The 27,912-nt window shown below is 40.3% G+C and overlaps 1 protein-coding gene across 7 annotated transcripts in view; it reads right to left on the bottom strand.

Annotated features, from left to right (window-relative positions):
* KCNC2 (potassium voltage-gated channel subfamily C member 2) overlaps positions 1–27,006 on the bottom strand; it is a 103,783-nt gene extending 76,777 nt beyond the window's left edge. For all 7 annotated transcript variants that reach the window (XM_074167221.1, XM_074167243.1, XM_074167257.1 and 4 more), the window contains exon 1: positions 26,377–27,006. In XM_074167221.1, coding sequence (XP_074023322.1) covers positions 26,377–27,006 — 630 coding nt within the window. The remainder of the gene's footprint in view (positions 1–26,376) is intronic.
* Between the last annotated feature and the right edge of the window lie 906 nt (positions 27,007–27,912).

The raw sequence follows: 27,912 nt of genomic DNA, 5'->3' as shown, positions 1-27,912 counted from the left end.
TTAAAATGAGCAAAAGAGACATATTTCTGCATAATGAACTCTGTTAAAAAGCCAACAAATGTTCATAAAGACTCACTACCTCTATCTACACAGGCTTTTAATAGAAGATATTCATGTTTATATTAGAAAATTCATCTAATACATTTTTCTAAAATTTGCCTCTACTTGAGCCTGGGATTTAATGAACTCATCAAGGCCATTAAGCATAACAGGTATTGGTTGCTTTTATTAACTCTTTGCACATCTCTTTCTTCTGCTGAAACGCTGAGCCGTGACTTCCAATCTTCCTCTCACAGGACAACTATCATCCCGAAATTAATGAACCTTCCCCAGACAACTGCTGTCAGAGCGCACGCGTCTCGGATGTACAGGTATATGTCTCGGGCAGCCTGAGCCCGCGACACCAACTTCTCCGGCCTGAGCAGTCTGTCAGTTTTGCTTTGGGTGTTTGACATCCAGGGTGTTTTGCCCTTTAATGCTGCTATTATAAGACTCCTCCAGAGAACTTTAAATTCTGCCTGTTTTCTTGCTTTCCCAGAATGCCTTAAGTACCTAAGCAGGGACAGCCACTTGAGCGATAAAAATAATGGACTTCTCAGTTTGAGGAACACACTGAAATCCTAAATGTTAATATACATCAGTCCATAATGGACATTTTTCTGTTTTTTCAGGGGAAAGTTTTGGGGGGGTTTTGCTCAACATCAAAATATTTAAACCTATCTTATCCTTTTTTTCTAATTTTTAATGATATCTACTGAAAATGCCATTTCAGAATTAACAGCTGATAAAAAAAAAAATTCAGCACCTTAAATATGTTGCCCCTTCCCATTATTTCTCCTTCGCACATCTAAATTATACAACAACAACAACAACAAAATTTATGAATAGTTTCTATACCTCCTCTAAGCTGCAGTTTAGACAAATTTATTAGTGGCCAAGTAATAAATACTGCCCAGCATTTCAGCTGCTTTTCATGCATTCAAATGGACTTCCTTGTATGAAACACATACACTACATGAAAATATTACAGCCCTGACTCAGAAAAGCATGTAAGCACATTAAATGGGCATTTATATGCATAAGCACAAACATGAAGAGGCACAACGTCAGAATGCATGACAAAGTCAGAAGGAGAAACAGTTGAACGAGTATAAAATTATATGGAAGATAAAATCTGGTTGAGTTCAAGGTTTTGGAGTGTTTTCCAGAAGTTTTTTATTATTATTTTCAAGTTTTTCAAAAACTATTTCAGATCTTGTTTCAGGTAAAAATCTTGCTACCGTTTTCCATGAGAAAACGATAGAGTATTTATGAATGAAGCACACACTATAAACATTTCTATTCTCTTTGTGCTTATTTAGATACATCATTGGATTATTTATAAACTAGTTTAAGTGTTTCGCATGCAGTATAGATGCAGAAGTACAAATAGCTTGGCATCTTCTGTTATGTAGAGGAGTCTTGTAAATCTTGATTTGTATGACAGAAATCATAAATGACGACTTCTGATTTGATGTGGCCAAAACAATAGGATCTGGCACCTCCTTAATCACCTTTCAGGGTCTACTTGTAAAAAAAGCCTAAAGCTTGCTTCATAACCAGAAACTGTGGAGCAGAAATTCATGACTGCAAATAGAGGCTGTAGAGCAAGAACATTCCAACTTCCCAGCCAACTCCTCCTGGTAGACTATAGCTCTCTTATCATCGCTAACATAGTGATTTAAATATGATTGCAAAATAGCTTCAGTCTACATTGCCTGACTTAACAATTGTCTTGGTTCCCAACACTCCTATCATAGGGAACTACTTTTGTCACCTGGTGCTTTTAGCAGCTACTTGAAATTACAACAGGAGTAAGAATGCCTGCAAAAAAAAATTAAGCAGCACTACAGAAAACCTTAACCTGTAATTTGAGACAGGTCTCTTATTCTACAAGTCTATGTTCACAATCTACTGGCAAACACACATTTCCCAAATTTCTGTGACTAGAAATGTATAACCTCCTAAATATTATCATTTTCTACCACTTTTAAAAACTCTTACAAAGTAGTATTTCAATTAAACATAAAACAAGCGTTTTATGGGAAGAAAGTATGGATGATCCCATCCAATTCCTTGTCAATCTATAACTCTCCAGCTACAAAAGTACAATTTGAACTTTAAATCCTAAAGACTGTTTGCAATGCCATAGAATTTGGAAAGATGCAAGGAAACAGGAGGAAAATAAGGCTTGATGTTTCACACTTACGGCTTTACCTCAGTCTCATCAGAATCCGTTCTGGCCAAACTAAAGCACTGAACTGAACTAAAAGTAAAGCAAATCTATAATGAATCTTTCCAACTCTACTTTAATACTAGTAGGCTTTGGTCTCTTTGGTATGGACACTGGAAAAGCTTACTCTTTTCTTTGTCACAGCCTATTTGAAATCCCCTATGTTTTTCTACATTATCCTGTTCCCGGACACAAACAACTTGAGGTCCTATACTCTTTCCCACAGGCCATAATTTCTAAATTTCTGACTACTTTGGTGATCTGGACTGTCTCCATTAGTTCACATCTTTCTATTGTTGTTCCATAACAAAAACAAACGCAATCTTACAAGAACAGAGGTTATAAGGAAAAAGCTACACCCGCATACCCAGAAGACTTGATCACAATAAGTCATTACCTTCTTCCCTATTTTTCCATCATTCCCAAAATGTGTTGCTATCATTCATTAACTCAGAGCGGTATAGGGACACCTGAAAATTTGACCAAGACAACCAACGAAAAGACAATACTCAGCAAACAGCACAGCAAATGGAAGATGCAATGAGCCCGGCCCACCCATTCACACAAACGCCCCGCAAAGAAAAGCAGCATCACTTATTCCTGTTCCTGGATGACAGCCACTACCTCACCCTCAGGTGGGACTTTGCTGCTGGCCCCAGTGGAGAGCCTCTCAGGAGGGGTGCACCAGGAGAAGGAGGGCAGAAGTGCACTGGTAAAGCTCAAGGGGCAGAGCTTCAGGTAAGATGAGGAGGAAGGAAAACTGTGGTGTGTTTAGGGCCCAGGCTAATATGAACAGGTATTTTTTTATTTTCTATTTTTTTCCTGTGTTTGTGTCAGTTACTGTTCAAAGGGAGTCATTCAGAAATATTTATACAACTGTTCAACTGCAGTTGAACATGCAGCTTTTGTCCCCAAGACCATGTTTTACAGAAAAATAAAACACAAAACCTTACAAACCACAACACAAAAGTCATACAAGCTCTATAGTATTGTCTTCATAATATTAGATTTTCACATTTCTAATTCATAAAAACATTATCTTTTATATCAGCCTATTTGAATATTTAGTTTTAGTCTTAGTCCTTAAGCTACAATCTTCAAAGGACTGCACTTTTTTTTTTTTAAAGATTACATAAGTAACCAGAAAAATAAGAAAAAAAAATTTAATGTGTTCATCAGTTAAAGGGTTAATGATGTTGGCACTCATATGCTCAGAACCTGGCTTCATCAGCCACTGAGGTAAATGAGAAAGTTCACACTTCTTCACATTATTGTTTACTTTGCCTAGCTCCAGAGGAAACAAAACATTACTTTGGATCAGGAATTAAACCTAAGCTCTGCAACAGCCAAACCTTGGAACTGTGTATGTCCTCAGAGGTCAAAAATCATGAAACATTAATTTCTCTGCTAAATCAGATCCTACAGTGGTTACAAACATTTGAAAATGTAATAAATCCTACTACATTCAGGAACAAACTTAATTAAAGAAATCCATCAGTATGAGGTAACGTACAACATAAGTGGTAAAACTTCACGTTCCCACAACCTTACTGGCTGGTCGATGTTTTTCGCATTTGCTGCAAATTAGAATACAAGTATGAAAAAAACATGTTGAAGTGATACTCAGCAACCACACATTGCATGGCTGGGTTAGAGTCCCACTAGCAAGACCTGCTGCTCTGAAATTTAAATCAAGGGTTTTTTTTTTCATATGTGTGACATTTCCAATGACATTTAGTCAAAAAAAAAAAAAAAAAAATCAGTCTCTAGTGTACTAGAAGAGAGTTTCCTCTAACTGGGTGAAGCCAGTAACTGCAGTTGAGCAAATGGAGCTGGCTTCCAGCTTCTGCAAAAATAAAATAGCAATGGGCAGCTGTCCTTCAGGAGCAGTTTTTCCTTACTGCTTTGTTTATTCTGGTAATATTTGGAGGCCAATTCTTGGCCTTTGGCAGAAAGTCTGTACTTGTTCCCTAGCCTCTTTGCCACTGCTGAACACCACATTGCAGTAAACTGTCCATTCAGACCAGTGCATACTTTAGTCATCCTGAACAAAAAGTCAGCTTGGATGGATACAAACCACAGTGATGCCCGCAGCAGTGTTGAGAAGGTAGCTTAGCATGCAATGAGGAAGCCAAGGCGATCTTCACAGCATCACCATGTTATCCTTCATTTAATCTCTGAATCTTTCTTTCATATACACCCTATAAAAATAACATCCTTCTCAATGACTTTCAAAGTTACAAGAATATTTTCACTTCCCGCAGAGGCAGAACATAGTCCAAAGAAAGGGAAACCCTCTTAGCACAAAAGAAAACAAAGTAGTCCCAAATGAAAGCAATTCACAGTCCACACTGGGATCCTTGTTCTTGATTACACCAGATTACCTAATCTATAGTTACTGAATTCATTACAAAGTTTTCCAGGAAATATAAGGACATGACAAACTAATAGCTACCTACCAGCAAATCTATACCGTGCAATGGAGTTTGGTGAACAAACGCTGAAGGCAGCAACAGCCCTCATTGACGAGGTGAACAGTATCACCCAAGCACTACAATCTTGCATCTTAAGTATACACATAAGGATGATGTTACTGCTAAATGCTGAATTTTAGTATTCCCTAATTCAGGGTGCTAACTGTACAATTTTAATAGATGCCTTTTACTGTAATTTCTGCATTTAAAGGCTACACATTGTGTATGAAAGTATATCCCATACGAGAAAGCATGAGTGCATTATATACAATGACAAAAAGATCTTGAGAAGGTTTGGAGTTTCTGTTCCCCAGGCAGACACAGACTGAGTAAATTATATAAAATCTGCAACTGTATAACCTCCTGTCCCACTCAACACAGAGGGATGCATTCATTTGCTTAAAATGAATAGGGGTGTATAGCAGCAGAAAGGAGATGTTTAATGAAGATAAGGAGGACAACAGGCAAAATTCACTCCCGACAGTTTCTTCTCCTATCAGAAATTAAAACAGCAACACTAGAATTTAGTTCTGGAATCTGTCAAGCTTCATCAAGGGAGAAGAAACTAAGCAGAGCTACCATGATGCTGCATAGACTCATAGTGCTTTCCACCCGAACATCACTTCAGCGCCGCTGAGCAGGTGTGTGCCTGCTGCAGCCCGGCCCGAGCCTTCCTGCTGAGCGCCTACTTTGCTTTCCCTTTGAACAGACACTATTTACATACCTTTTAAAATGAAAACATGCTGGCCTCCGCTTTGATTGGGATTGCTGTCTATTGTTTCACAGAGAAAAACAGCTTCTAAGGCTGCTGATGCTACGGTGTGTCTCTTACCCTATCACCAAAAAAGCCCTGAAAGATAAAAACAAGGCTGCACCTGTATGAACCTCCGCAGGTCCATCCAGGCAGCTGTCCATGCCAGCTCCTTCAGCGCCTCACGTGGCAGAGGACAAAAAGACCTCAGCCTCTGATCCTCCTGCATGCGACCCACCGCAAAAACACAAGCCTGCTATTTACTACAAGAAGTTCCCTGCTGATTCTGAAGATGTCCCAGCCCCACGTCAATTCTCCCGTGCGGTGCAGCCGTCCCAGCATCTGCTCCCCGGCTTGGAAGGGCAGAATCTGGGGTGTGCTGGGGGGGAACAGAAATCGCTAATGCTGAAGTAACAGATTGAGAGGTTTACCTCAACAGGGTTCATGCAGCCACAGCACGTCCTAAGAGCAAGCAGTAGTTCTGTTGTGTGTTTGAGGGGCATAGCAAACAAGGGGGAAATTGAGGACAAACATAAAGAATAAAAAAACCATCACTTGGTAGTTACGTGGTGTTATAAATTGCAATAAGGTATGCTGGCAACTGTCACAGTTCTTCCCCATTAACATTAATAAGACACGCTAGAATGCAATTAAGATGATTTTACTGACTTCCTAAAAAGAAAAAAAAAAAAAAAAAAAAAAAATAACCACCAACATTCAAGCTCTCTGAAACGACGCTTGACTTCGATGAGGTCGCAAACTTGACAGCAAATTGCATTGGGAACTCATTACTACCTCTATTGCAATAACAACTAGGGGCTCCCTGAACTGATACCAGGTCTCCTTCTGTGCAATCAAAAACGTGCACAAGTCAAATACGTGTGGACAGATAGAAGCAGCAGTCTGTGCTTTTATGGGATTTACAGCTGAAAGAGACTAAGGCAAGGAGCAGGAGCAGAAAGTACTAAACACAGGCAGTGAGTGGCTTGGAAGCAAGCATCTGAGTAGCTGAGGCTCAGTTTGATCTGATTTCACTCACTTTAATTTCAAGAAAAGCATTGCACACTGAAAGCAAGCGTATTTCAGACATATCAAGCACTCAGGAGCAAAACCAATAGCTGTAGGTGTACAACAGTGGTTTCCTAGAATATCTCATGAGAGTCTGAACACCTTAATACCACAAGTGGCCTGTACAGAAATCACATACAAATTGCACCAATTTAACTAAACTGGTTTGCAAATTGACTTATTTACATCAGAGCTAGCCTCTAGCACATTCTGTTAAGTGTGAGAAAATTGTTCTGGAAGCCAAACTAAGCTAATGAATACTGGGCACCCTTAACTTAATTGAACCATGGTCACACAAGCTTGCTACGCTGATTTAGGTAAATCAGCTTTAGCACACAATTCAGTTAAATCAGCGCCAATTCTGTATTTAGGCCACAAATACAATTCACTCTTTTTCCACTGTTCACATTGCTTATTTCTCAGTAGTACAGCTTATGTGAAAACAAAGGTATCACAATGAAATAGAGAGCACAAAGGCCTATTTCAGTCACACATAGAGCAGAGTTATGTTTAAAACACTCAAAAGGGGATTTATGCTGTACAAATGCATGCATGTCTCTCAGCTACTGTTATCATCTAGGCCTATATTTCTAACTATTAAGAAGATGGGAAACTTAGATTCCTCATTTTAGGTGCCCTGAATTACACCTCCTGACCGCCTAGCTGAAAACTTATATACCACAACATTTGAGAACTTTTCAAGCAGAAATTGTGCAGCGGATTCTGTAATAGGGATATAATGGATCTGCAGATATGATAAAAAAGTAGAGGCAGTTCTCCCTGCAGTTTTAAGTTTGTAAGTCTAACCATATTTGAAAAGAGAATAATATTGCACATTATATTTAACAGTACTGAGATGTGAGTCTATAGAGATATTTTTTTTTTTAACATTACCCACTAAAAGGGAAAAACAAAAAGGGTATGGACTCTGCCCACATATTATGTTTTGCACGATCTAAGCTTATGAGATATACCACTAGCTATACAGATGTAAAGACCCACGCTTATGGAATGGTGCCTTGCTGATGAATCTTTCTACAGAGGAGCAATGGGTTACTTAAATTTAGAAAGTCCTCAAGTGGTAAGAAAAAATAAAGAGGAAAAAAACCAAAGAGGAAAGACAAGTGAATTATAAAAATAGGAAATAGAAGAAAATTAGTTTGCTCCAAAAATTAACAAATTTATGAACTCAGAATAATGACTCATATACTTGAATTTTAAAAAGTTAAGAAAAATCTAAATTCATTGCTGAATTAGAACTGCCTCTTACTGTGCATATCTAGGCAGAGTTTTCCTTTATACGTAATTACCAATAAGACATTCCAAAGCAAACCTCTGATGAAAGGTGAGAAAATCAGCATCCACACATCAATTTTCATATGTTTGGCTGTTCCATTTCTTCCTGTTTGTTCCAAAATAATTCCAATTTGCATAAAGCAGTCCTGATTATGAACAGAAAGCAGTTTATCAAGACTGTCTGACACTTTAATTTCCACCATTTATAATTCAGGAAAAGGGGTACCACAAATCTCCAAGCTTCATTTTCAATTTTTACTGCTCTTCCTCTGCCTTCCTGAGTCTTCATCTTAATTGAATGGATGCAAAATAAGTCTCCTAAACCCAGTAATAAAAACATATCCCAGAGGTCAAGCAACACAGCATTTTATGTTATTTCAAGTTGCTTGTTCTTTTGCTTGTTTTTGTCTCTCATCCTTCATATCAAACTAACATTCGCTAATAGCATTAACAGTGCTATCTTTAAAGACAGAAAATTGATGACACAGTCAAGGACAATGATTCCACTTTTTTATGTATTAATCCATAACAGAAACAGTTCGCTGTGAAATTCCCCTTGAAAATAATGTAAGACTCCTACAGCCAAGCAAAGGATTTCCAGTTCTAGATGACTTACAAGCACAACTTCTTTAACCAGTATCAGAATTACTGATAGAGGCACGTGAATGATGAAGCAAACCACATATTCTTCATTGCTGTGAGCATAAAAATACATTATAAATCATAAACACTACACATCACCAAAAAAAAATTAGTGCCATAATATACTCCACATAATATAAGTTTACCAAAAAAAAAAAACAAACCCCTAATGAAAAGGACTCTACTACAAAGCTTGGGAGAGCTTTTAAGACACTAAAAATCAGGAATTAGCTCAAGCCTAGGACTAGGACATGCCAGAGGTCATCGCATTCCTGTATTCTAGACAATGAGTGAGGGAAAAATTAGTCCTTTCCATTCTACAGAGAAAAATTTTTAAAAAAGGAGTTTGTTGAACAGTTTCATCTAGACTTTACCTTTTGACCGAAGAAAAGCGTAAGATAAGATCAAAGGAGGCATAAGGGCTTAGGAAGCATGGTTATTAAGCTTCTAATTCATTCATATTTTCCTTTATTAAAGGAAGAGGAATCCCTGCACCAGGAAACTGAGAAAAAATTGACATTGTCTTCTAAAAGTTCTGCCCCGCCATTTACAGTTGTCTTCACCCTTTCTCTGCAGAGCAAGACGTTAGCCATCCTTGACATTATATTCTATGTTTCCCTCCCAAAAGAGCAGAAATCACTACAAGCTGATATCACATAAATGTAACTTTTGCAGAAGAGTACCCCAGAGTGGACTACAGCTCACCTATTTTTCTTAGCCTCCAATAACTTTAACATGTTCTCTTTGTTTAAAAAAAGCTGAAGAATCATTTGGTATTTGAGGTTCCTCAAAGACGTTATTAGGATACTTTCTTACTGTCACAGTACCAGTGTTCTTCCAACAACAGCCCTAAAGAAGGTTTTGAAATGGAGAAAAAGCCTTGATTTGAGTATGTCAGTTCAGAATGTATAGTACAGCCTCCCTTAAGATAATTCTATTCAAGGCTATTTTGTAAAAAACTAATGAGCTAGAAACAAAAGGAAAAAAAAAATTCTCTATGCTACTTAGTGGTTTTCCTGAGTTTCAAATATTAAACACTTATCTTTGTAGCCTCTTCTCTTTAACATGACCTTTTTTTCACTTTCTTATGAACTGAAAAAAAACAGTCTTTAGTTTCTCGAAAAACACTGCATTATAATAATCATAACATTAGTACATATGGGTATATACTTAAGTCTGTTTTCTCTAACACAGTTACACCTCAATGCCATATATTTTACATATTTCCAGGCATTTAACTTCAAAACCTCCTATCTAAAAACCTATAAATACTGCAGAGCAAGCACCACTTTTGATAGAGAGGTTACGCACAAGCACAGTGGCAAGATTGTGAGCTACTGACTCTAGAAAATTAAAAAGCAAATTCATGTACAGGATCACACTCTGAAGCTGATAAAGGTACACTGAATTTTTGCTACCCAGACACAACTTCAGAGAGATTCATGGTAAACTGAGATATTTTAGATATGGCTTTTCAAAATTAAAGAACCAAGTGTATAATTATGCCTAAAAAGACTGTGTAGCTTTGCACAAATGGGCACTGAGGCTTCTCCCTGTCCTCCTTTCCCTTACCCCCGCCAATACTTTATTCTAACGAGCTGAAGAATTCCCAATGACTGTGATAAATGCAAATATTTTCACCCTACAAAACTGTTAACATGTATTTTTTTCTTCCCTAGGCAGCAAAATAAAACAAGTCCAGAAGCAACTATAACCAACACAATCTACATAGAATGGTTAGAGTTGGAAGCGACCTTAAAGATCATCGAGTTCCAACCCCCCTGCCATGGGCAGGGACACCTCCCACTACAGCAGGTTGCTCAAAGCCCCATCCAGCCTGGCCTTGAACACTTCCAGGGATGGGGCATCCACAACTTCTCTGGGCAACCTGTTCCAGTGTCTCACCACCCTCACTGTAAAGGATTTCTTCCTAATATCTAATCCAAATCTCCCCTCTTTCAGTTTAAAACTGTGACACCTCGTCCTACCACTGCACTCCCTGATAAAGAGTCCCTCCCCATCTTTCCTGTAGGTCCCCTTTAGGTACTGGAAGGCTGCTGTAAGTCCTCTCCGGAGCCTTCTCTTCTCCAGGCTGAACAACCCCAACTCTCTCAGCCTGTTTTCATAGGAGAGGTGCTCCAGCCCCTCTGATCATTTTCGTGGCCCTCTTCTGGACCCATTCCAACAGCTCCATGTCCTTCCTGTGCTGAGGACTCCAGAGCTGGATGCCATACTCCAGGTGGGGGCACCTGGAGAACTGTGTGCAGCTCTGGAGTCCTCAGAGCAACACCAGCCCCTAATTTCCTGAGCCTTACTTACTTTGCAGTCTTCAAACATAAAAATCCCTCCCCAACAGGCCTTTCCCTTTTCCCTCCCCTGGCCTTTCTTTTTATTTAATTGCCACTTCAAATGTATCATTTTTCTTCGGCATCTCCTGATTAGATTTTTCCTTTAAGATCATCTCTCCTCAAGGTCTTAATGTATTTTTTTCAGATTGGTCTCCTATTTATAGGAGTGCTCAAATCCTCTAGCACATTTATCTTACCAATTTGACAACGCTCAGTTTGTCCGGGATTCCCTGCATATTCTAGGAAATCCTTTCCTGATTCAAAGATTGCCAGCCCAAGGCAGGAAGCACAGTGTCCTTCTTTTAAACACAAATACCCTTGATTTGAAAGAACAGTACTACGAACTCCAATCTTTAAGAAAAGCAGGGTATTCAGCTTAATAAGTCTTGAAAATATTTTAAGATATTAGAGTTTTCACTCTAATAGATATCACAGCAGTGAAGGAGCACCTTCTTAACATCTAGTGCTTAATTCACTTCAAAAAGCACTGCAGCTTTTTCAAAAAGCACTGCAGCTCAGGGCCAAAGCAGTCACCAATGCCAACAATTTGCAATTACCGCTAGGAATACACAGAACTATTTTTTCATGTTAAACGCCTGTAATGGAAGGTTTGTTTTTTAAAGTTACATGGGGAATGTGGAATATGATCTGTCCTATGCTCCTGGGTCAGAACTAGCTTTGCCAAATTCAGAACCTTGTACAACATCAGCATGGTATATGGAACAGAAAGCATATGCAGCAGACTAATAAAGCTATAATTCTATAAATTTCCTCTTGCTAAACACTTAACAGATGGTTTATTGCTTGGGAATGTGCATTCAATTCTAAATAAAATCTTTCATATTGTTTCAAGATCGGACATTACTCTGGGTAAGGAATCATGCTGGAATCCAGCCCTGCCTTATGCAGCTATTAACACACCTGAGAATTTTTCAAACCTCAGAAGAAATCCCCAAAAAAGCAGCTTTCTCCTGTCAAGGCTATAGGCAATGCTCCCTTCAAGTAGAAGAAGAAACTGAGCTCACTTGTTTATCCTGCACCTTGTTCGAAAGCAATTAACTGAATGAAGAAATTGCTTGCCTGTCCACGATCACAGTGGACTTAACACTTGTCAACTGCCGTCTTTTGGAATTAATTCAGCCAGCACCATCATGTGCTTCAAGCACATCCTCAAATCTTGGCCAGACATAGCTAGATATTTGGGTTTTTTCCAGCGCAGCACCACAGAAGTTAAACTACTAATGAATTTCCTGTAGTAATTCAGCATAACTTCCCCAATATGTAAAAGTAATGTAATGCTGAACTGGGAAAGGGTGTTTGTGGGGGAAGAGGGAAAAATCAAACTAACATCATTGGTGCCCCCAGGCATCTGTAAAGGCAGATCTTCAAAACACTTCAAAGATTCTGATGGCAATGCTCTTGCTCTCCACGGCTCCCACCTTACAGAACAATTCAGATTTCTGATCAAGTTAGCAAAATGTTTGGCTTTGTTTCACAGTAAGCTGTTAAATAACATCTTACTCATGAGAAAGCATTCACCTATATAGGAAGAATTCACTCATATCTATAGGGAGAACTCACAGCTACAGTTCTTGAACATGAGAAGCAGGACACAAAGATGTGTGTTGTTTCAGAATTAAGGAACAGGTATTACCTATTCCTTTGGAAAAATCTCTTCCCAAAATTTACAGTAACTCAATTACAACACTGCTGTGTGCTTAGCCAGTACTGATCATCTATAGTTGAGTAAGATTAATTAACATATTAAAAAGCACCAGGAAAGAGCACCTATCTTTCACTAACAACTAACCAATGCAAATGCTCCTAAAATACAGAAGTGCTACCATAAGTATTGCTCACATTGGGATCCTACCCTTTTTTTGTTGGTTTTTTTTTTAAAGCTAAAATGTTTCCCCTAGAAGCACAGCCTGCGAGCTCAACCATTCCATCAGCCACCGTATCTGCTGGCTAAGGTTCCCCATCAATCTACACTTCAAAAGCAGCCCCAGAACACAACCAAGAATCAACATGAGATCATTGAAACTATTTAGCAATCTTTCTAATATACTGCAGATCAAATCGGCAGCAGAGCCAACTGTAAAGATTGGCCAATATTTCTCATTTTAAGACTCTCTATTGTGCCAGAATTTAACTGCACTGGCCGAATGCCAAATGTCTTTGCAAATATTCAGCAATCTTTGAGAAAGATGGAGAATTACATTGTTTCAGGTGTATTAAATTCTGGAAACCTTTTATTTCAGAAACGCTAACGTAAGTTTTGGGGGAAAAACTTTGACAAACTGTATCTGTGCCAAACCCAACCTTAATTCAATCTCCCTGTCTTCACATTCTGCAAAGTCTTCTACCATAGAATCATAGAGTCATTCAGGTTGGAAAAGACCCTTGGGATCATCGAGTCCAACCATCTACCCTACTCTACAAAGTTTTTCCCGATACCATATCCCCCAACACCACATCTAAACGACTCTTAAACTCATCCAAGGATGGTGACTCAACCACCTCCCTGGGCAGCCCGTTCCAGTGTCTGATCACTCTTACTGTGAAGAACTTCTTCCTAATGTCTAGTCTAAACCTACCCTGTTGCAACTTGAAGCTATTCCCTCTTGTTCTATCACTATTTGCTTGTGAGAAGAGACCAGCACCAACCTCTCTACAATGTCCTTTCAAGTAGTTATAGAGTGATGACCATGTATACCCTGCCTCAGTCAGTTCATAAAATAAACAATATTTTATTACTGAATTCAAAGTTTTCTTTTTTCCATATTGTTCAGGTGTGGGATATACGCCTCCTTCTCTGAATACACTCTTCCAACTCTGCTCTGCAAACAAAATTACCAATATTATGAGGATTTCCTCACATAGTCATTGCTGCATACTTCCAAATGACTACAGTCCCAGTTTACTCCCACCATAGACCCACTGAAACTTAAAAAAAAAAAAAAAAAAAAAAATAATCTTGAATCTTCAGGCACAGAAGCCAGCAAACTATCCCCAACCTCTTTTAAAAAGTACCTAAACTCTCTTATGCACTATATTTGAAAGTAACAGACTAAAATACAAATCCCCTTCTTTTTACTGCATTAGTTGCGTATTGAATAATTAAGTTATTTTTTTATTTTCTAAGGTAAGAGAACATTTATACCTTCCCAGTTTGCAGACAGGGTGAACCACAGTGGTGTGGTGAATCACAGGAGATGCTACAGCCTAGCAAAGACATAAACCTGGATCTCCAGAATTCCCTTCATAGCACTTGAGTCACTGAGCCCTCTTCACTCTTCATGCCCCTCGTAGCCTGACCAAATGAATTCATCATAACACAATCCCTACACCGTCCACAGCGTTCACTGTAGTATTACTTCTTGCATCTTCCACTTAAATGTTGGGTTTGTGCTTCTCTTTATTCGGTATTCCTATTCCTCACAAGGAGCAGAGATGTATGAACTTGACTTGAATGGGTCATCTCTATCTTCTAAAAAAATAACTAAGTGAAAAAATACAGATAAATTAATAATAAAACAGGTAGCAACACTTCGAAAATGAAAACCGAGAACTCTGAACCAGCTGGCCATTCGTAACAAAGTTAGACCAAAGGACAGAGATTTTTAAAACAATTAAATCTCTACAGGACTGTGAAAATAAGGGGCCCATTTAGGCAGAGAGATCCAAAACCTTCAGTGAGAAAAAGCTGTAAAGTGAGTTCAACCTGAGAACCTTCTGACAGCAACAAATCTGCACTCAAAGGAGACCTTATAGTATGCCAAGTGCAGGAAAACGTTTAATTGGCCCTGAGAATCACCCATAAGATAAACATTCACAGAAGGCAGGATTTCTTTAGTTACATAACTGCTTCAGGTTTTTCCCACTTTTAGTGAGAAAAAGTTTATAAAGAATGGAACACTACTTCTATCATCAAACATGACAAACATAATACTGTAAGCCAATATAGTAAAATATATGTATATCCAGTAAGATAGAGCTGTCATAGCCTAATAAAGCAAGATATTCAGATAGTCCATAAAATTCTACTTGAACTTATAGCTGGGAGCTGAATTAAACAAGTAGAAGCAAGACCACTGAATTAAGTCATGAGATCCAGGATGCAGCAGCTTCATTAAAATCTTCAAGGACAAAGAGGAAAAAAAAAAAAAAATCTTCTCAACTATCATAATCACAGGTTAGCAACATGAATATTTGTTTAAAAATGTATATGTGTGTGTGTGCATATACATACACAGATATATACACACCAAAACAAATTTGCATCCATATTTTTATATATATATGGATAAAAACTCCACCTGAAGTTTGAAAGCACTAGGACCACAAACGTTGGCCTCCCTTGGCTCAGACTCACATTTCACCCCGATTCTGCAGCACAGGCAGTTGTCACACTGTACTTGTCTGAACTGTAGAATTGCGATGAAAAATTTAGGTCACATATTTTCCTTTAGCCTCCCTTATTGCCAAGACTTTCCCACACAGAAACAAGGGTTAGGTTTCTGAAGGCAGGATTTTACGCACAGTATGACAAGGAAACTGTAACAATTACCTTGTTATTTTAAAACTGCATTGCCAGTAAACAAACAAAGTAAGATTTGCAAAGTTTGTTCATTACAATTACTAACACACACCTCCTGATCTCCATTTTCAAGGAGTACACAAACAGCAGCAGCACAAGACAGGAGTTTAATAATTTTCTTCATGCTGTTTTACAAAGTTAGCTACTGATATCTGAATACAAGCAGGCATTATTTCAAAGAGCATTGCCTTCATCTCATGAATCTGTCAGGATGGCAGTGCAACGGCGGTTGCTCTAATGAAATACAAACCCAACGTGAACTACATCTGCACTTCTCTAGAGACTAATGGGTACATTTCTGCTACTGCATTTAAATGTCTTGAAAATGTTGAGAATATAAAACCATTGAAATTTTGCTGGGTTTTCATTTCAATGAGTGATGCATGCCATCATGCTTTCAAAGAAAAGCTGCTAACACGGCTACTAAAGGTAGTATTAACAGCAGGGAGGTATCTATAGCTATCATTGTACTTCAAACCATAGCAGAATTGTTAATTTTATTACAAAAGCATTGGAAAAGGCATTTATTCAGAAGTATTAGAATAGTCAGTCATTGGCTCAGTGACAGTGCAAGATACTGAATGCAACGCAGTTGGGCTGAAGAGTGAAGAAACAGATAACTAAAAACCAACTCCACGAACCTCCAGAGATAGTTTTGGGGGACACTTGCAGCTGCCACAGCTCCTGGATCGAGGTGGAGACCGGCTGCAAGACTGTACCTACCTAGAGAAGCTGTTTCCAAAATGTGCTAAATCTAGTCATTAGAAAAGGCATTTTGAAAAGATCAAAGCTCCCTTCTCACTTTAAGACTGAGGAAATGGCAACTGCAACAAGAAGTATAAGTTGCAGGTTTATCTACTTAAAGAAAACCAACATCTTCTATCCTTAAAGCAATCAACATCACTCAAAAAAACCACACATGCATTTGCCAGTTTTAAGGTTTGGCTGGCTATGTTGTGATAAACCAAAATAATGAAAATACATTCTTTCCTTCAGTCCACAATGGCTCAATTTTCACTAAGACATAATTTTCCCTTTTACCAAATATTTTCTCCTTTTTAATTCCCCCAGCTCATTTGTTCTGCTATCGAGGCACCAACTTAAAATATGCAATGACTAACCAAGGAGACCCTGTAGCTGCAATGCATCAAACCAATTCTGTTGATCATTCATGGGTCACTGCAACACCAGCTTCACGTGCCTGTTTTGGAGACAAATGACAAACGTGACAATTTATTTCTCCAAGCTGCACAGGTATATCACCTAGGCAAGCAGAAAAATAACTGCAGCCTGCAGTCAAAAGTCTCAATCCTCAAATTCAAGACTATATTCAAATAGCCTCAACTATAGCCAGTAATAAAATTTACTTGCCACGGGGTGAAGATGGCTAAGGTGTTTAAATCACTTTAACATAAAGTATTACCAGATAATTAATAGATAGTGAGTTATGCAGCAGAGCTGATGTTCAATAGCTGCGCTGAAATCCAACCTTGATTTCTACCAAAGAACGAGCTGTTGGGTAGAACATTATATTATAGAACATATTATATGCCATTTACTACATACATTTCAGTTTTTAAACCATGAAAATATGAAATATCATAATTATTAAGTAAAAGGACTTCATTTTCCATTGTAAGGGAAAAGAAGGTTGGAAGACCAGAACTTACTTATTTAGAATAGAGCAGACTATTTCAGTTGGAAGTGACCTACAACATTCATCTAGTCTAACTGCTGGACCACCTCACGGCCGCGCAAGCTAGAGCACATTATTAAGGGCATTGTCCAAATGCCTCTTAAACACCAACAGGCTTGGGCCATCGACCACCTCTCTAGGAAGCCTGTTCCAGTGTTTGACCACCCTCTCGGTAAAGAAATGCTTCTTAATCTCCAGTCTAAATAAACCTTCCCTGGTGCAGTTTTGTGCCATTCCCACACGTCCTGTCATTGGATCCCAGTAAGAAGAGCTCAGCACCTCCCGCTCCACTTCCCCTCCTCAGGAAACTATAGAGAAAAAAAACTCAGTTCCCACTGATTTTTTTCTAAGTTGTTTAAATAATTTCCCAGACCAATGCAAGAATGTTCAACAGGAAATCCAGATGTGCTTGCACAGCAATTATATCCTAAAATTCAAATGGAAAATTGAAGATGAACATCAAACCTACAATTGAAAATGTAAGAAAACTCCTTTCCCAAATGGAATCAGAAACCAGGAAGACAATTAAGGGTCTTCTCCAAACAATATCTGGATTAAACTTACAAAACTGCAAAATTCCTGTCAGAAAAAAAAGCTGCATAACACTTGGGATTATATAAAAAAAAAAAAAAAAAAAATCTAAGTCAACTCTTTCAGCTCCTAAGAATCATTATCCTGTGAAAATTAAGATACTCCTGCAACCAATAATTAAAAATAATTGCCATTCGTATGAGTAAAGGATTACAAAGTGCCAATGAAGAAGATAAATTAGACAGCTCACTTGAAAACTACAGAGAATTTTTGAACACCTATATAAAAATAAGGACTCAGGAGGACTTCTCCTTTTGTATCATCTAAGAACTAAAGAAAGTTTATACCCACACCTTTGTATACTTTAAAAACATCCCTTACATTGTGCTTTAATAATTTTTACCACTACTTTAAAAAAAATGTTATTGCACAGGCTTTATATAAAATACCAATTACTACATACTTGATTACCCTCAATCTTATAGTAGACAGCAGATAAAAACCTAATATATTTTGTGAACGTTTATGATCTGAGAAATTAAGTAGGCCAACAGAAGTATGATTAGAAGACATTATTCTTCCCTCTAGTTAAGAGGACATGCCAGCAGGATGCCATTGGGGCTGGTTAAGCACTCACTCAGTGCCGCGGCAGGCACCGGCACAGTACCCTCGTAAAACCCTCGGGAACTCAGCCTGCGCACCTCACTATTGCACCAACGTGTACGCAGCATTTCCCAGCACTGTTCTGCAGCCCTCTTTCTCACTCTACTGAACTTCATCTTCTCCAGTGCAATTCACTGAAAAAGAATTTTCTCGGCCATTAACTGAGTTTCAGCATTTGATTTCTGTTGCTCTAAAATCCCACATACTATCAGACCCCTAGTACTGGAGTAGCCTTGTGCTTTTACCAAAGCAAGGATTTTAGTGTGGTGGAAGTCATTCCTAAAGAAGAATTATTTCTCTTAGGATAAGTATTAAACTGTTAAAAAGAAGATTACTGCTACACAGTTAGTAGTCTACAAATCATCAACACCAAACACAAAAGCCTTAAGGGATACTTCCCCTTTTTCAAAGTCGAGGCACAGTAAAAAAAAAAAAAATATATATATATATGATTTTGTATGCTATAAACTAATGAAAATGTAAACACTTAAGAAACTATATTTATTTCCGAAATAAGACTAGATGACATTGTGTGGTATATTTAATGCATATTAATGAACTTTATCACATAATTCAGCACTAGGATAAGAGACTGTTCTCTGTTTATAGCATTTTGCAGGACCATATCAAAGACACAGTATCTAAGGTTCAAATAGAAACACTAAGAAACTACAAAAGGCTGTAAGAAACTACAAAAGGCTGTCTGTTATAAAAAAGGACTGAATTATTACAACCCTGTAATAATTAACCTACTGGTAAGAAGACCAAAACCACAGAAACATCTCAGAATTTTCAACTTAAAGGCGGGAAGGCGGGGGGTAGGGGGTAGGGGGTAAATAACACATGGTTATAATCTATAATTGGATAATTTGGTCTTTAAGCTTCAAGTGACCACTTCAGTCAAAAATTCTGTAAAGCAAATCACAAGAAATTGTATTTCATGTGATTAGATAGCATTCTATTTTTAACAGTACTGATTAACAGATTGAAGTGAAGTTTTTCCTGTCAAAAGTGCTTTAGTCATCATAAAGTACCAACAAAGATGTTAATTAAACACATTTGTAGAATTAAAAAGCAAAGTGTGATTTCATGTTCGTTCTCTACAGCTATTTCTACATATCTCTCTGACAACATTACCATTTAGTTATATCAACATATACATGTGTATGTCAGGATGAGGAAGAAACAGTACAAGGTCATCGCTACAACTTGAATCCCTTTTATCATGTTGATAAATATTACCAACGATAAGTTTATATTACTATGTCTGTACGCATTTCCACAACTGTATATTGTGTTCATCACTTTAAATTATTACCGATCTGTGAAATATTCTCATGTTTCAGCCCTTGCACCAGGAGAAATAACAGCGCACATAATTAAGAGTGGACATAGCTCCCTATTCAGTCCCCACATAAAATTCTTGAATAGACTTGTTTATCATTGCTTTAAGAACAAATTTTTATTCCTATGCAATTACTAATTTATACTGAAAGGGTGTGTGCTTGTGACAGAATGAGTGCATGTAAGGGAACTGTATCACTATAAGAAATATACTAAGCAGAATGATAAACAATAGTTTGATATTCCAAATATTACCATATCTATATTTTATTTGCCTAACTACTCTACTCCCAGTAAAATAAAAAACCCACCAAAACTGCAGAAATCCCCACAAGTTTCTACACTGAATCAATAAGCTTATGTAAATCACATTGCCAGAAGTGAGGTCTAAAGAAGAGTTTACTAAAGAGAATTAAAAAGGAACATACTATCCCCATCGGATCCTAAATAGAGAGAGCATAAGCCCTTTCTTTCCAGTTGTGGCTGAAGGAAACCGTGTTTCCCCAAGATAAGCCAAGGCTCTGAAGCACAAGACAAGCATGGAGGAGCCTCTGGAGAAAAGAACAGCATTGAAACAGCACTTGATAATGTGATGAACTTGTCTCTTCCATCTTAAAATTACTGGACAGCACGTCATAGGAGATTATTAAAATATTAAAAATTTATATAGGGATGTCTTTCCTCTTCTCTGATCCTTCTACCCCAATTGCAAGGTAATGTCTTAAGAAGAGAACAGTCACTTTCTGCCAGTGATCACTGAGGCAGAAAAGGACAAGCAAGTTCTACACAAACTTGCTTTAAAATATCTTAAAATTTCCCACAGCAAAAGAAACTAATCAAGGATTTTGGATTAGTCTGAGTTCTGAACTTCTTTGATTATGACTCAACAGAAATTCTCCAAAACAAGCAAAAATGCTGACTTCTTTGCAAGGTACTGATTAAAACATTTACCTTAGACTAAGTATCAGACACTTACAGAATATAGGGACCTCGAATATAAGAGTTTCCTTATGTCACTTTTTTTCGCGTCCTGACTGCATCATGTGGCCATAGCATGATAATGTGATACCTCACCTGACAGTAGCATTGAAACCTACACAATATTCACCAGAAGCTCTGAGATATTCCTCTCACCACCATCCCAATCAGTTTGAGGATAAGTTCTCATCCCCAAAGTAAACCATTTTAGAATTTTACCACTGTAAACAAACGTGACAGCACATTGTGTACTAACTACATAAAGGAAGGGAACGTGGCCTGCCAGATTTCTCAACCAAAAATACTTCTCACACCGTTACTATCTTGAGCTGTGTATGTTGGGCTAATTTCTACTTCCAGTTACACCAAAGCAAATTCAGTCTAAGTCCATTAACTGAGTTATTTGAGAGTCGTTGGAAGATTAATTTGGCTGTATGCACGTGCACATACGTAGCAGCATCTGTTTCTGAAATGATAGGCCAGATCATCTCTGTGGCATTTATGTCAGAGCCATGACAAAATGCTTCTCCCAGATGAATAAGTGACAGCGAGAAGGCTGTTTCAATGGGAAGAGGAAGCCAAGAGCTGGCTTGTTTCCATGGAAACGCTAGCAGCATCAGGCAGAACAGCTGTAGAGGAAAAGGCAGAAGTTCGGGAGGCAGAAGTCTTGCTGATTTTACCTCATCGATATGTCAGTACCACCAGACACCATCTATATTTAAGGTAGATCAAGCTAGTTATGTTGAATACGTCATGCATTAAGGTACAATTTCCAATTCAGACTTTTAAAAGCCAGTATGCAAGAAGGAAATTCCTTCAATGCAATTTAGTCAGTCCATGTATACGTGAAGCTAGAGAGTGTATGCATATGTGTAACAGTTACGCATTAGGATTTTTGTCATTAGGAACAAATCTTACTGTTTCTTTAAAAATGACAGCTCCCATAGGCTAAATGCTTCAAGCAGAATGGCTGGTTTTCACCAATTTAATCTAATGGACTTTTTTCCCACTAAAAATAAATTCAGCACTTTGATTACTAACATGGCAAAAGGAATACCTTCTTTGCAGTTTCTTTATCAACGTTTACTATTTTTTTGGTATCATATTCAGATTAAATGTATCTGCATAACTCAAAAATTATTAAATGGTAAAGTCTAAAGTATACTTCCTTTCCTTGTTGGAATAAAAGACAGAGAGTAAAGATATCCACTTATAAGTTAATAGGGCCTTTCTATTTGTTAAGAAAGCAAATAAACTTTGCTATTCACTATTAACCTACACACCTATATTCTGAGATTAACATATCTTCACCACTCCATTCATGGTATCTCAGACTATCCCAGCAGCAGTGCTTCCACCAAAAATAAAAACTATCTTGCACCATGAACAGCCAAAGCCCTAAAAATACAACCCACTCCAGTCATTCACCACAGCACACAACAGGTACCTGGAAAAAATTTAAGCAAGCCACCAAATAAAGACATAAGTTATCTGTGATAAGAATACCCTCCGACATGATTTCTGTAGTTTAGCCTTTTGAGGGGATCTATGAAATCCTGTTTTCTCCCTCTCCCATCTCACTCGTTTCAGCCGATTCTTCCCACAACCAACACCACCAAACGTTCAAAGCTGGTGTAGATGTTACAGGACACTGCAAGGAGTCTCTGACAATGTCACTTCATGTAAAGCAGTAGATGAGGACTTTGTGTTTCCATCCAACAATACTGCTCACTGCTCAAGTCCAGCTCCTCACGCCATGATGAAGTAGCATAAGATTAGCATTTTTAAGAACACTTGCAAGGTGTAAGTATCTTGATGCCTGGACTGCAAGGCTTTTGGTGGTTTTATTTGCATTTCAGTGAATACTTACTTACAGCAAACTTTACAAAGTAAAGTTTTACTTGCTAATTAGTTTTTATCCCTCCCTTGTAAACCACGTAGTTACAATCTTTCCTATAGATAGAGGTGGTACAGCAAAGGGGTTGTGTCATTTGGCTTCAGCCACTGAGAACGACAAGGGTGTTGCAGGCAGCACCAGCTCGAGTGCCCTGGACCACGCTGACTCCCGCGCTGCTGAGCGATCCAACTTCTCAGGCATGAACAGACCTACAGTCTTCTCGGAAAGTCAACGACATATAGATACGAACTTTATGAATCCTGGGGCCGTTTCTGAGTTCCTGCACTAAGTACAGGAGTAATCCATAATCCTTTGGAAAAGTCAATGACAGATACTAATTACTTCTTTAAACTTCTTTAATCATGTTTCAACTATTATTCCAAAGTAAAAGGCCTTAAAAGCTTAATTAATTTGAAATATGGTATCTGAGACTAGCACTGACATTCTAGGTCTGCTGGGCATCTGCAGACACTCTTTTAAACTCAGTGCTTAATTATGCCTTTTGCACTTTCTTACAAACTATTCAGGCATATCTTTGCACTTTACCAAAGTGTAATGAGTATTTTCCACTTATGAGCTGCCAAAAGATATAGAAATAATTTACAGGTATTAACTAGCAAAACTCACAATACGCATTTGATTCAGGTAAGAATCAGGTGTCTATTTCAGAGATGCTTAAACCAACACACAGAAAGATTTAGTTGCCCAATGCTTCTCCTCCTATGACAGTATCTTATGCCAGTAGCTTTCCATACCTGCACAACAGCATTCTGTCAAATAGCATTTTGTGAATGATTGCTCTATTAAGCCTGGAGTGAAAGGAATACCACTGTACTCTTTAATTTCATTTCACAGTCTACAAAATCCAAAATGATAAAATGAAAAGAGAAATAATCTTCATACGTAACTCCTGAACTTGTGAAACAAAGAAAAGTGTTGCAGGTTTCAAAGCAATTGTTTGTACATGGATTATATTTTATAATTACAAAAAACATGTTTAGTAAATGTTGCTACCTGAATATCAAACTGCATACATTAAAAGTTGAATATATTCTTTTTTAGAATCTCAAATAAAGTAAACCTTCTTGTCAACAAACTAGTTCCACTATTTATATAACATCACTGGATGGTCTTGCTAGAATAATCTTGTGCGTGCACTATCCCCCAATAGGTTACCATGGCAACTTATATTTGAATTTCTATAAATTTCTATTTTTAGAGATCACAGTTTAGGATAAAGAAAATCACAAATATTAAGTACCATTTCATTAATAGAAATTATCCTATTTTTATCATCATCATACTTCCCAGAAAAGACCTTCCTCAAGTTAAATCAGGCAGTAATGCTAAAAAAATAATTACCACAGCGATTAAGAAAGTTTACCACTAAGCAGCCTCGCCATAATCTAAGTGGTGTATGAGTCAGTAGCTAACACTATACGGCAAAGATTGATGTTCACAGAGTTTTGTCTTGATTTCAGTAAGGCCAGGATTTCACTCACATGTTTTCAGAGTTAGTCATCATTTCAGCTGACACAAAACAAAAATGTATTTGCCAGAATACTCAGAAAATAACATCTTTGTTTCAGGTGTGGGAAAATGTTGAATTGACAGTAATGTTTCAATTCCAAACCAAGGTTACCATCACCTTAAATCACTGTGTTCAAGAATGCTTACTAAGTGCATGCTAGTCCTTAAATACAAATTTACTTAATGCTTTAAAACTTGCCAGCAATTCTCAAAGTTGTCTCCCTAAATGAAAGCAGCAGCCTTGAACAAAATGAGAACACCTATTTAGACACTGTTGTTACAGCTCTGACACTGCCTTACTTTTGCTGCTGGGGGTTTAAATCAGGATATAAAGTTTAAGTTATAAAGTTATATATAGGTAGTTATAAAAGTTATAAAAAGGTAAATACCCTATCTTTGAAGAGATTAATGTTGTCGTCTTGCAATTTTCTATGGTACTGTTAATTACGGCATTCATTTTGCAAACTTGAAATATCTTTACCCGAGCCACTGACGGTTCAGGATGGTCTAGTACAGATGGAAAATGTGGACAGCTAGTGCCTACAAGCTCTGTCAAAGAGCGGACCGAAGTGGACTGAAAACTCAAGCAACAGCTACAATTCCAGGACACAACTGCCTTCAGCACGCCTACCTTCCTATTTCTCCTGGTACCTTCCATTTAATGTTTACCCTGTACTCCTCAGTTCTCCAGAAAAGTTGCGTGGAAAGATTCCCTGCCGTAAAAAGCCACAGATTCGACACTATTTGGCAACTTTCCACGAAACAGTAGGTGAAAGACAGCCTGCAGGGCAACCACCGCACGCACGCTTCTGTTTTGTCAGGTAACCGACAGCCAAGTTTTCCTTAGGATTCAGACAGCCAAGATACCAGCAATGTGGGTATGTCATTGATGAGCAGAGATAGACACTTCTGGTAGTTTTTCTTCAGAACTGATTCTTTATTAAAACCGTATTTCAAGTATCAGCTGGAGCCAGCTGTCAAGGGAAAATGTGTTGGTGGGTAACCTTCAAAAACATAAGCAACGCTGGCACTCAGCGAGTGACAGTAATAAATACGAGGACTTACACTTTCTGTTTAACTTACCTCACTGCACTCACAGGAGTTGGTAACTTTCACAGAAACCACATCAGGCCGCAGGGCACAACTCAGGAAGTCACTTAACCACACGCTTATTGTCACGTCTGTGAGATTGCCAGCGAAATCAGTGGAACTGATCAGGAGGTGACACCCACCATAACTGCACTTTCTGCAGGATGAGGCTTAGCTCTAAATACTTCATGGGAATCCTGGTAAATATGCTGCAAAACAGCTACTGCTATTTTATAATCAAACATTTCCAATGTCCAAATTCTTGTCCATTTATTGCAGGTAGGATTGTGGTGGCTGCTTGTTAAATACGAGGCACCACTAGATATTTCTCTCAAAGGAATTACAACCATTTGTTTGCTCCAAAGCCCTGGGTTAGAAAGCGAACCCGCATCACCACTGACAACAGCAACTAAAAGATGGAACTAAAATCCGAATCATCAAAGTAGAAAGTAGCCAGCATCAAAACACAAAATCCTTATCTAAATAACGGAAACTTAGGACAATCATTTACTGCCTTGTACCCATACCCTCCATCACAGACCCAGCGAGGGTGACCCTGAGAAATCAATGGAGGAAGCGGCAGGGTGACCCCCTGTCACGCTTACTTTGTTGAACTCAGATCACCTCCCAGTGCAGACAGAGCGAAGCTGGAAAAGGGCTGAGGTCGCTCTCCTGCATCGCAGTCACCCCTCACCCCAAACCCAAGACCTCTCACAGCTAAGGGAGGGATGATAGCCTCCAAAACATAGCTCTATGCAGGTGCTCAGAAAGGATAAGGACACCTGGGGTTGTTCCTGCCCACACACACAAAGGGGTTCCCCAGCGAGCACACCTCCGCACCCCCACCCAGGCCAGGAGGGTGAGCGTGGCTCCCTCGCAGGCTCCTTGGGGCACAGCTCCCACCTCATTCCATATCCCCATGGGGGGACACCAGCACAGCAGGACCCCCTCCCACTCGACATTGCCTTCGGATGCAGAGGGGACAAGCACCACCACCCCACAGGGGCTGACATCAGCCCCACGCGATGGCCCCCCACAACGTTGCCTCTGCATGACCACCCCAAATAGGGCAAGCTTCCCCTTGATGCCCCACGCTCCTGCCTCCCAGGTGGGGGACCATGGTGTTTGCACCCCAGGCAGCCCCTCGGCCTCCCCAGCCGCCCTGGGCGGGAGCGCCATCCGTCCATCGGCGCTTACCCTGGCGGCCCGTGAGGAGTAGGGGTCCTCGAAGAGCGCCCAGACACGGGGCTGCAGCCGCCGCCAGCGCCCACCCTTGCCCTCAGCGGTCGCCCCGACGTCCTCGATGCCCAGCCTCTTGGCAGCCAGCTCGTCGTCGTCGCCGTCGGGGGGCGGCTCGCCCGTCAGCAGGTCGGGCGCCTCGAAGATGTCGAGGGCCTCCTCGGCGTCGCGGTGCTGGCGGTAGGTCATCCAGCAGCAGGGCTCCACGTCGGTCTCGTCGATGCCCCAGAAGGCCAGCTCCTCCTCGAAGAGCGGCCCGCAGACGTCGGCGGGGCAGTGCAGCTTGCCGGTGCGGTAGTAGTTGAGCACATAGGCGAAGACTCCCGGGTGCCGGTCGAAGAAAAACTCGCTGGCGCCGCCGTTGCCCCGGGGGCTGCAGCCGCTGCCGGGCTCCGGGCAGCCGCCCGCCGGCGGCGGCGGGTTGGGGGGCGGCGGCGGCTCCTCGCCGCCCGGGGACTCGCTCTGGGACTCGCAGGCGAGCAGGGCCAGGCGGGTCCCCGGCAGGGTCTTCAGGGTGCTGCGGTAGGTTTCGTGCCGCGTCCCCCCCACGTTGAGGATCACCCTCTCGTTGTCCTCGAGCTTCCCCATCGCTCCGGGTGGGACATGACTGGGGAAGGCGCGGGAGGCGGCAGCGGGGATGGAGATGGCGGGGGGGCAGCCGGTCGCGGGCAGGTCCGCGGGGGACGAGCTTCTGCCTTAAACGCAAACAGAAAGAGGACATCGAGGAGAAGCCCCCCCCCAAGCACCACTAGGGTGGGGAGGCTATTCCCCGTCCGCCTCAGACCCCTCCATCCCCCGCCACCCCGCACCGCCGGGAGAGCCCTCCCAGCCCGCCTCGCCGCCGGCCCCCGGCTCCGCGCCGGGCTCTCCCGCCTGCCCCCTCCTCCGCCCCAGGCAAAGCCCCCAGGCTCTCTCCCCGCTTCCCCCGAAAGCGGGCTACCGAAACGGCACTGCTGCTTCTCCCGCGTACGGATCCGCCACCGTCCCCACCCCCTTCTCCCTCGCGGGGCTGCGTGAACCGAGCTGATGGAATAGAAAGTGTGCGCTTAATTATTTAACGGGCATCTATCTTTTATTATCCTAACAGCTTAATGGGAGGGGGGAAAGGGGAGGAAGAGACAAACCTCTAATCCTTCTCCCCCACCCCCCGCCTCTATTTTGGGAGGCAGGGATTGCTTTTGGGGAAGAAATACCAAGCACCCCAGCAGCCCAGGCAGCAGGCACACCCTTGGAAAAGCTGCCGCTGTGGAGCTCGGCTCGCTACTTTCTGAGACAAATCACGACGAGCAGCGTGTATCTTAGGGAAGAGCCGGTGGTCCCAGCGCCGGGCTGCCGTGGGTTCCTCCACGCTGCCCCCCACCAGCCCCCTTCCTCCCCATCGCCCCTCCGCTACCTTTGCCAGAGGAGAGAAAGCGGCTCCGCTCTTCCCAGGCGGGCTCCGGTTGTGCGCGGCGGCGGGCGGCGATTCCCAGCCGCTCTCCGTGCCTCTCTGCC

Source organism: Numenius arquata, chromosome 2 (genome assembly GCF_964106895.1).
Source record: "Numenius arquata chromosome 2, bNumArq3.hap1.1, whole genome shotgun sequence".
Taxonomy (NCBI): Eukaryota; Metazoa; Chordata; class Aves; order Charadriiformes; family Scolopacidae; genus Numenius; species Numenius arquata.
Note: the sequence above shows the minus strand (reverse complement) of the source record. Positions and strands in the feature narration are given on the sequence as shown.